Here is an 11,065-nt window from a genome sequence, read left to right as displayed (position 1 = left end):
AGGAGCATTCCATGTTGGTGTCTTCTTCATTCCCAGATTGTTGCTTCAATTCCTTCCCATTTTTCAAGTATGCCATTTCTCACTTAGTTTTTTAGATTCGAATTTTATGTTCGAATGAAGACAAATTTCGAAGTCCCATTATAGATAACATCAGTATTTTTTATTTTTTTTTTGTTTGAGAAATGTAGGTTTTAGAAAGACCATAAGAAATGTAGGTTTTAGAAAGACCATAAGAAATGTAGAATGTACTGCTGTGCAGATAAACACTTAGAAATGAAATAAGACAAATTAATAAGCAAAGCACTTAAAAATCCAAATTTGTCTTTGACAGACCAATATATAAGATGCTGGTGTGTTCGTGTGTGTGCGTGTGTGAGAGAGAGAGAGAGATGCATTTGGCTTAGAAATTGAACTGCAACATGATGAAATATCAATGTGGGTATATTGGGAAGTATTCCTGAAATAAGAAATATAGATAGGGTCAAAATGAAATCTTAGTGTGTTATAAAATGATTATTATCAAGTAGTTTTGAATGGGGCTTTCGATGATATTGAGATGCATAATTGAGCTAAATGGATACATTCTATAATTTGGTTTTGATAACATAGCTTTTAGTTTAGTTTGCTAAAGCAGCAACAAAGAATTGGATTTAGTTTCATTTCTGGTTTTTTGGTTTCTGTGCCTGTCGATGAATTATTTGAGAATCTAATGACTGAATTATTTGAGAATTTAATGACATTGAAAGGCTCAATTGAGAATTGTGATAAAATAATTCTAATCAAGGAGTTTTTAATGGGTTTTGACGATTTTGAAATGATTGAGCTGAATGGATACATTCTCTCTAGTTGGGTAGATTGTGGTATTTGTAGGTCAATTGTGTCGCATTTTTAGTTTAGTTTGCTTTCATTTTGTGGTTTTAGATTCTATGCCTGTTGATGAGCGTCTTTTGAATTTAATAACTTTGAAATGATCCGTGTGGGTAATGTAAATGCCATATTTGTAGTCCTTGGGTACTTGGAAGTATTGCTGAAATGAGAAATGTGAATGGTTTGACATTTTTGTGCAGTATGGCTGCTGCAAATGCTGGACAGATTAACCATGCGCAGCCTGGCCCCATTGACACGTCAGTGTTGACGTTGCAGCCCAACCATCGATCAGAAGCCATTTGGAATGGGCAGGTAAAACACACCACTAAAGATTTCATTTTTTTTTTTGTGTGGTGAATTTTGTGTGTGGTGAACTTAATTACCAAATACCCTTAATTCACAGGGATTGCTGAAAATACAAATCTTCCTCCTAATTACAAAATTAACCATAACTAATAGAGTTAAAACCCAAATCAGAAACTGTTTTATCTCTAAAACACAAATATTAGAACTTAGGGATTTGTAGTTGCTGTTGTTTCTTACTGGTTGTGAAGTTTTTAAAACAATTTCAGACAGATGAGGTTGATCAAAACCATTTGGATTGGACGGGATTAGTTTTTTCTTGTTGAATAGTATATGGGTTTGAAGAATATTTCAGTTGTTGTTGCTGCTGCTATTTCTTTACTGGTTGTGAAGTTAAAATAAATAAATAAATAAATAAATCCAGATATATGGGGTTGATGGAAAATTTCAGGTTGTTGTTATGACTTGCTTTTGCAGGTTAAGAGTGTCTTGAATTTCTACTGCTTTTGCAGTTAAGAGTGTATTTTATATATACATAGAGAAGCATGGATCAATGAGATGTGTATTTTAATTGATTGTTGTTGGATTGAAAAACTGAATGAGTTGAACCCAAGCTTAGTGCTCTACGAAATCCTTCAACTAATTAGGCTTTGTTGTATTACTTAGACTTTAGCCTCTGTAACAGCAATTTCTGTAGCTTTAGAAGTGTACCAAGTTCTTTTCCACGAATTAATGCAACTCTTTGAAAGTGGAGATTAAGAGTAAATATATAGAAGATAGTTAGGATCAAGCCATAATACAATCACTGTTCTAAGCATCAGTTATGATTTTGGGGAGATTAACTGGTTTTCAATTCCCAATTTCATTTGTTTTCTGTTTGGAATTAATTAGATAATGAAGGGATTGAACTTGAGTAATTGCTAGTTTTCAAGGAACTTAAGCTCTAGATTTTAACTACATATGATTTGATCAAGACATGGGTTGTTAGCTGATGCTGTTAAAGGGGAGTTGGTTACTCATATACTTTTTCAGTTTTTGGCAGCTTAGAATTATAGTCTATTGTGGCTTTGGTGTTTGCTCTCATTGGTTTAATTGTAGATTGCAAAGATCTATAAATAACAGTATTGGTTGCTGGAAAGGGTTAGGGGGAAGGTTGCTCTCATTGGTTTAACTGCAAACTGCAGGAGCTGCCATTTAGGCTAGAGCTTATGGCCCTCTTTGTCTAATTTATGATATCTCTAAATTGTTGGACATGGTTGCTGTAGCTGGTTAGTAGCTCACATATAGAACTTATGGTGTTTGTTTTGTATTGAATTTCTTTTTAAAGCTCTAAAAGAAGCTTGTCTTTACCTTCAAGATAATCTCTGGTGGAATACAATTGACAAGTAGCTCATACAACTTCCCTCGAACCTGAAACAGCCTACAGAATATAGAGAAATGATTAATTAAATGGTTTAGAGCAGGGTGCATATCTAAAATGGTAATTAATCAGAATTTGAGCAGTTATAAATTGCATATGGTGCCCTCCAAAAAGCAGAATCAGATGGAAATTGTCAAAAGCTTCCATAAACTATAAACACAAACACGCCACTGGTCCTTTATCCTCATCCAATCACTTTGTCACCCTCCAAAGGAATAAGGGATATCACAAAAAGACTATAATGAAGTACAAATTTGAGCCTTACCAACTCTAATCTACCATATCTCAATAATGAATGATCCTTGCAAATATTATTACAGTAACATCCCTTGAACTTACCTCATTTTCCACAAAACTCATCATTTAAAAAGGTAGCCATTTGTTAGACCAAAAAAAATATAGGAGCATTTCATCCCAAGTCAGTGACAAGCAAGGAACAAGTCCCTTATTATTTTATTTTATTTTTTAAATGTTGAGATATTTCTAACCCACAACAACCCGACCTGCCTGCTTATATACACACACACACACACACACACATATATATATATATATAACTTTATTATGTTGCAAAACTCTTCTTCACATACGCACCCACTTTATTTCTCTCATCTCTTTCTCTTTCTTTTTATTTTTTCATTTTCACATTTTTTTTTCTCTAATAAACTCCAGCCACTCTCTCTAAGATTTTGTTATTATTCTCACTCTATGTACACATCTAATTTAAGATTCTGAGATGTTTTTATTTTCAGTATGATAAATTTTCAGTCATTCTATTAAAAAATTCTAATATAAAATAATATAGTATTTGTAATTATTTTTACTAAAGATTGCAGTTTTTTGTTTCCTTTTTTTTTTTTTTTTTTAAATTTTTATTTGAGGAAAACAATTATCTAATTTAATTGAAATAATTTCATTTAGCTAATTGCATTTGTCAGCCCGCCCAACCTGCTCAACCAGCCAAGTTGAAGATTTTCAACCGATCTGCCTAATTTATAGATTGGTGGGTCGGTGACTCGGCAGCAGAATTGGAATTTTCCCAACCCACCATTGGTTGGTTGGTTAAAAATATTGACCTCCACCTGACCTGACCAATCCAACCTGTGCACACTCCTATTTCTAAATAGAGCCAATCAAGTTTATTAATCCCTAACATACGTTTACTTTAAATATAAGTGCATCTTTTTATTCTTATATAATTATCTGAAGCAATATTTTTTAAAAACTATTAAATATGAAGTATTAGAATTATTAATTAGATGGCATGCAATGAAGTTGGTTCCTTAAAAAATTATTAATTTTAACAATTGCTAAATAAACATAATATCTATAAGTGTCAACTATCAACTATGTGTTAGTTTGGAACAGTGGTACAAGAGAAAGAACTGTAAGAATGATAGACTGCCCAGGCCCGCCAAATACAACAAGCCAAACACTCAATTGTAGTGGGCCCACTTTAACAATGACTGAGCCACCACATTCAGGGAGAGTATAGGACGGACTGGGCAAGGCCACTGATGAGGATTAAAACCAGATCAAATCCATGAGTTTAGCCTCTGATAGTAATTGTTAAGAAATACCGGTTGATATATATAGAATAGTAGGGATTGGACAAAGCATGCATCAAGATACTACAAAAATAATGAAGGATGCAAAATTCAATATGTAATGGCTAAATGAGTAGTAACTTACAAACAAGCATTACACTGAATCTGATTTGTGGTTTAGCTTTGGATTGGTTGACTTTTAGAAGAACAAAAATTCAGTTCAATTTTGGATCTAAAGTTCAGGGGTTTTCTTGCATTTCTCCCTCAATAAAAATATCATTTATTATTTAGAGATGGTATCAAAGAAACTTAATGGTGATGGTAATGACAGCAGAAATGATAGATATAAAATCTGAATGTTCAGAATACTGTTATAACATTACAATACAGTATAATGCATAAAAACCATCTTAATAAGTATTCAGTATACTGTTATAACATTACAATACAGCAAGATGCATGAAAATCACCTTTTAGGACTCTGCTCCTTCATTATGTCAGATGCTAGTTCAGCAACATATTCCTCCCAATCCATTGAGGATATTACTTGTTTGCTTGTAAAGGGATACCTATATGAAAAATTACATTACACAGAAAGAACATAGTTATCAGGAACCATGAGTGCTATCTTTTGAAGCTGTGCGATTGACAAAAAGGTAAAGAAGAACAGCATGACAATGCTACTGATCAATGAGTAGAATTATGGAGCTTAACTGTTGGACACGACAAGTCTGAAATGACAGTATAGCTCTCCTTAAACTCCGATTTGACTTTTCTGCTATAAGAGCAGCAAATCCAGATGGAAGTTGTAGTCTTTCTTTCTTCCCAATGAGTTCCAATACCTTAACAATCTGGCAGAAATAGTATCACTGTAAAATATCATACTCAATTCGATAAATTGTTTGATCTTAAAGGGGATCTTCTATAATTTCGCACGTGAAAGGTTATTTCTTGATTTCTTCCAGTCATTAATAACTAGATTATTTTTAGACAATAATAATTTTGGTAGATAAAGATAAGTTTGGTAGATAAAGAAATGTCGTGAGTTGGAGCTAGATAGTCGAAAATGAAAATATTTGTATTTTAATTAGGGGGATCCTTCTAATAAGTAAGTCTTTTTTTTTTTTTTTCTTTTTTGGGTTTATAAATCATATTTTTAGGAAGGCTAGTGTTTTTGCCCATCAAATGGAGCCAAATGAGAGATTTAACACTATCTCTTCCTCACTAAATTTTCGTTTTAAATCACAAGATAGAGAAGGGATTAATTCCCTCCCCCTGTGATTTGTTTCTAAGTCTTTTCTTTCTATGAATATTACATGTTTATTTAGAAAAAACGAATGTTAACATTGATGCCAATAAGAGATTTTATGACCTAAATATTTTGAAAGTATAATTTTCTTAGTTAGTATCAAGTCATTAACTAGCTTTTAGAAATTAAAAATAAGTTGTATGTTTATAAGTTGTATGTTAATCCATTGCCCCGTTAATCCATGGTGGGTGTTATAAATACTATAAACAACTTCTATTGCACTTAACTTGCCCCGTTAATCCATGGTTATGTTTTGTGCAGGATCCAGGGTCCCTTAAATGTCGTGCCCGTAGTGAAGAGTTCTCGAATCGAGAGCCAATGGTGGATGATCGAGTGATTGACATCATTAAGGCACTTGGTTTGGAGGGACTTCTCAGGACTCCGGGTAGAGAGATTGATCATGGCCTGATAACGGCCTTAGTGGAGCGATGGCGGCCCGAGACTCACACATTCCACATGCCGCATGGTGAGGTCACCATCACATTGCAGGATGTGGAGGTTCTGCTTGGACTTCTTGTTGATGGTGACGCTATAACAGGGAGCACACAAAAAATATGGGAGACTGTGTGCGATGAGTACCTTGGCTTTCGACCTGCCAATGAAGACCATCTGGAATGTAGTGGCCAGAGGATTCTCATCAAACGGCTTTTGGAGCAAGTTGCCCATCCACTGCCGCCTAATGCTGAAGACGATGAAGTGCATAGGTACGCACGATGCTACATCCTAGCACTATTGGGGGACACAATCTTCATGGACAAATCCGGTGATAGGGTGCATCTAATGTGGGTGCAGCAGTTGGAAGACCTTCGCAACCCACGAAGGTATAGTTGGGGAAGTGCTTGCCTTGCATGGCTGTACCGACAGTTATGCAGGGCAAGTGATAAGAAAGCCAGTCAGATTGGTGGGTGTTTATTGTTGGTCCAGTATTGGGCGTGGGCCAGATTCCCCTTTTTGTGCCCGGCAGTTGAGCGTGGCCCACCAGTGGGTGCTTATGGTCCTCCAGTGCGTGGTCCACTGTCCCTTAAGTAAGTCTGTACCTTAGTAACTTCATTTACAATATGTGATCATTACCTAAGCTTACAATCATGTAACTTAAAATTTAAATTTTTATTTTTATTTAAAAGGGTTGTACGAATCATTTATGTCAACATTAAAAAATGTTAAACACATGTTTCAATATATATGATTACGAATCATTGTACGAATCATTGTACGAATCATTTATGTCAAGTAAGTTTGTTCCTACTTCAAGAAGAGTGTTCAAAGGGCTAAAGGACTATGGAAGGAAACTTGTCAACCTAGAACTTTTCACACAATGTCTTGTGGATTGGGTTTCTGAGAAATCATGTGCAGATTATGTGGATGGCTTTTGGAATTGCAAAAAAGTAACGTCTTTGGCTTGTCTTGGTTTTGATAGTTGTTTTTTCATTCATTCATGGAACTGGGTTTGAAATTATGGTAAAATTTTAATGTTTTTTTTTTTTTTTTTTTTTTGGATTTATCTATATGGGTCTATAACTTCTACTAAGGCTGGGAGTGCAATGTTATTTAGTTTTCAATTTTTTGAGTTATATGTGAGGTCTGGTAAACTGAGTGCGATTTAGATTTGCTAAGAAATTGTTTGATGAAATGTTTGTGTGAGTTGTATATTTTAATGCATGAGTTTTTTGTCTGAGATTTTGAGCAACTAAAATGTTATTGTGACTGAAACCTAACTCCCTATTAATCTAGTGAAATGGTTGGATTGGGTATAGTAGGGATTGATGGGTTCAATTTATTTGAGTAAATGTGATATGAGTATCTAATATAAATATTGTCATTGACATTGGTTCCAGATTGTGAATGACTTTCAGTTTTAGAATGCTAATGTTTAGATGTCATAATGTAGGAAAATTTTGGGTATAATGTAAAAGTAGAATCTTTATCTTTAATCTAATTTTTACTCTTTCCAATTATTTGTTATTTGGTATTCTTTCCCTTTTGTTATTTGTAAGTAAACTAAAGGATCAACTTGGCTTTGTAATATTTTATGTCTACTACCGTTTCTAGTACCATTATCTAGTGAGGGATTGGGGTCCTGGTGATGGTGATGGTGATGGTTGATGGGTAAAATGGCTTAAACATTGCAGTCAAGTTTTTCCGGAACCATCATTTTATTCTGCTAAGCAATCAAGTTGCTAGCTAGTTTTATTTTATGTGTGAGTAGTTATGGAAATGTGCTTTTAGAGCAATCAAGTTTTACAGCTAAGCCTTGCCTATCACTGGTCCGAACAGTTCAAAAGCTAATGCGTGGAGTTGTAATGACAAATCCTCAGTATATTTGATATTACTTATATAGCAAATATGAGGGTCTTTTTGGGATGGTCTGCTTTTAATTAATCTTTGTTGGGTTCTGAATGTTTAGATACATAGATATATAGATATTTATCTGCTTTGTCAATATGTGCTTTGTTTGGCTTAAGGACTTTTTTTTATTCTAGTGATATTATTAATTCAGTAAATTTCTATAAGATTCTATTAGTAGTTATATCTGATTACATTATAGTTTTAATCATAATATTATCTTACTTCGGAAGTTGTAGATATTGATCCCCTGTTCTTGATTGTAGGTGGGTGTGGGTCCCAAACAAGAAAAATAGGCCCGCCCAGGTCTTTAGGGACAGGTATCGGGAGCAAATAGCTTTAATGTTGCCAAACCAGGTATTATGTTTATGCTTTGTTCAACATGTTCAAGAAGAAGATATATATTTGCTGAACTTTGAAATAGAAAGATAGTTGCCTAATGTGTTGCATATTTGTTTTTGGGCTGTTGTAGGTGGTGTGGCAGCCGTATGAAGATGAATACGAGAACCTTCCGCCGTCGTGCGTTGCAGGGAGGGCAGTGTGGACGGCAATGGTGCCGCTTGTATGTTTCCATCTAGTAGAGAAACATACACCGGATCGTGTTGTGAGGCAATTTGGGATGATCCAAGAAATTCCCCGCCATGTTAACACGGACTCGGTGCTTCATGACATTGATTTGAGGGGGAAGATGGGTGTTGATTGGGTGCGGAGACATGCTATGCATCTCACGGAGTGGGGTCATCGCCTTCAACATCGTTGTGAAGCAGTGCTTGGTGATATGCCTCTACACCACGAGTACTTCGATTGGTTCACAAGGATAACTCGAAGGTTTATCGATATCCCCGGTGCTAGATTCATTGTATTGGTAACTTCTCCACGTGTTCTACATTTTACTGTACTTGTTACTTAGTTTACCACTGTTTAGAGAACACACCTTATGTGGTCCAATGTTTACTTAGCATCAAACCTCCCTTTTAATTTCATTTGCTTAAGATTGCTTATAGACAATCTTGTTGATTTACCTTATAGAGAACTTTGTTCATATACAAATGTAATTTGGGATGCTCTAAGGTCATATCTTCTATTTCAGCCTTTACAGTTATGGTATACATTCGTCTTTCCATTTTTATTATTTTTAATTTTTTTCCTCATTTGAATTTTTAATTTGCATTTTTGAGAACACAATATCCGTTAACTATATCTTTAATAGAAAAGTTAATTTCAATTTAGTCCAATGTAACAGTTGGTGTCCCTATAATTTCCAATTATTAGTTGTCGTATCAATTTCGAACCAACCTTTATTATACTATTGATTGGCTTTCTTCATTTTGATATTGCATTATTAATATACTTGGTTTTTCTATGTGCAGATTGAAGGATATGTCCGTATGATGCGCCGTCACCCAGTGGGCACGGAGGCCCACAATGACATTATTAATGTGCTGGAGGCAGTGCATGAGATTGGCCATGTACGACCTCAGGAACCTGAGGCCCCGAACGAGGAGGCAGCTACTCCTGCGGCAGCGCCTACTCAGAGGCCAAGCACTACTGAGAGCCCAAGCACGAGCACAGCTCCTGCCGGACGTTGCTCTCGTTCGCCTGTTGCTACCCCTCAGGTTGTCCCTACCCTCGATCCCTCTCCATCCACCGCACATCCATCCCTTAGCCCCACCATCCCTTCACCCACCCCACATCCATCCGTTAGCGCCACCATCCCTTCACCCACCTCACATCCATCCCCTACCCCCACCATCCCTTTAGCCACTCCACATGAGTCCCCTGGTCCCACCATCCCTCCACCCACCCCACATGAGTCCCCTAGTCCCACCATCCCTCCACCCACCCCACATGCCTGTCCTGGGTCTGACATTCGTCCACCCACCCCACGGTCATTTCCTGAGCTATCACCTATTCCATCATATGACCTGGGTCTTGATCAAACTCCTCCTGACTTGCAACCCCTCCCACCTTCCCACAGTACGTCCACTGGCCCTTCTTCAGCCGTTGACCCACCACATGTGCAGCCTGAGCAGCCTATTGGGTTAGCTGCAGCGGCAGAAGGTCGACCAAAACGCATATCTAAGGCACCTCCTTGTGGGACAGGGGGGCACAAACATGGACACAACGCTGGGCCCGACGCATCTGACGAAGGACATGCAAGACCTCCTCCTTATTATACGAGAAAGCGTAAGGTTCAAAAAAGGTAACTCAAATGATACCTTATTCCTTTAACTGGACATTTCAAGCTGGTGTTGAAAAGTTCATGAAATTATATTTGTGGCCAAAATGGTTTTAATGTACATTATTTGAACTAGGTGAAAGGTACAGTTGGGACATTAGCTGGAGGTAGATATTCATGTGTTTGTGAATAATACAATTCTTGTTGCTGTTATCTTCGAGGTACATATTCATGTGTTTGTGGTTATCTATGGTTCTCTTGTTATTAATGAAAACAAGTTTAATTCCCGCTTCCTTGTGCATGCATTAACAAGAACTAACTATCTTGCTTTATGTTCTGTTTCAGCAGTAGCTACAAACTTGTTGCATCAATGCTTCTTTGATGACAATATTCTTCTTGTTTCCTCAGCTCTTATGTTTATTTATAGTTTCTCCATTTCGTAAGGCAAGTGACTATGTTTTGAGGTTTTTTGGTTATTGGCAGTGTATAGAGATTTTCAACTTGTGATGCTAATGGTTAGTGAACTTTGTGCAGGTATTGAAGAAGTTGCTCAAGGATGATGCCATATCCAAAGCAAGGATTAATACTGAGGTTGGTTACTTCATACAATTAAATTTGTAAATGGTTCGTGGGTGTGTTGTTTTCCATGGCATGACTTATTTCTAATAGGTTTCTAATCTTTTTTTATTGAAAAGTATTTTCGTCAAAATGGGCTTAAAGCTTCAGGTCGTGGGTTCACGTCATAACCCACGACCTGAGGCATAAATCAATAATGGGGTTCTCAAAGTTACTCACAAGTACATCTTTTGGAGGTTCATATGGAGGCATGTTTTCAAGTTCTGCTTCTGCAGCAGCAAGAAAAAGTTAGCTTTAATTATTCTATGTTCCCGAGATTCTTCTTGCTTCCTCAGGTCTTCCATTTCTTTATATTTTTTCCTAAGGGGTATTAGAAAGAAATATAAAGAAGTGGAACACGTGAGGTTGCAAGAAGAATCTCGGTAACAAAGAATCATTAAAGCTAACTTTTTCTTGCTGCTTGTAAAGCAGAACTTGAAAACGTGCCTCCATATGATCCTCCGAAAGATGCACTGGTGAGT

At 36.4% G+C, this 11,065-nt stretch overlaps 1 protein-coding gene across 1 annotated transcript; it reads left to right on the top strand.

Moving 5' to 3' along the window:
- The first annotated feature begins 1,032 nt into the window (after nucleotides 1-1,032).
- Nucleotides 1,033-10,108, top strand: LOC126696515 (protein MAIN-LIKE 1-like). The gene is made up of 6 exons (XM_050393239.1): nucleotides 1,033-1,179; nucleotides 5,708-6,471; nucleotides 8,056-8,146; nucleotides 8,262-8,654; nucleotides 9,160-9,992; nucleotides 10,105-10,108. The coding sequence occupies exons 1-6, from the start codon at nucleotides 1,033-1,035 to the stop codon at nucleotides 10,106-10,108; spliced, it is 2,232 nt and encodes a 743-aa protein (XP_050249196.1).
- The last annotated feature ends 957 nt before the right edge of the window (nucleotides 10,109-11,065 follow it).

This window comes from Quercus robur, chromosome 8, assembly GCF_932294415.1.
Source record: "Quercus robur chromosome 8, dhQueRobu3.1, whole genome shotgun sequence".
Classification (NCBI taxonomy): domain Eukaryota; kingdom Viridiplantae; phylum Streptophyta; class Magnoliopsida; order Fagales; family Fagaceae; genus Quercus; species Quercus robur.
The sequence above is the reverse complement of the archived record's forward strand: the minus strand, read 5'-3'. Positions and strand labels throughout refer to the sequence as shown.

Bases quoted from the DNA above. Each gene is read 5' to 3' on its own strand.
- LOC126696515 (XM_050393239.1), top strand. From the start codon at position 1,033: ATGAGAAATGTGAATGGTTTGACATTTTTGTGCAGTATGGCTGCTGCA. The intron at 1,180-5,707 runs GTAAAACACACC...TGTTTTGTGCAG, and splicing joins AAGCCATTTGGAATGGGCAG to GATCCAGGGTCCCTTAAATG. The intron at 8,655-9,159 runs GTAACTTCTCCA...TTCTATGTGCAG, and splicing joins GTGCTAGATTCATTGTATTG to ATTGAAGGATATGTCCGTAT.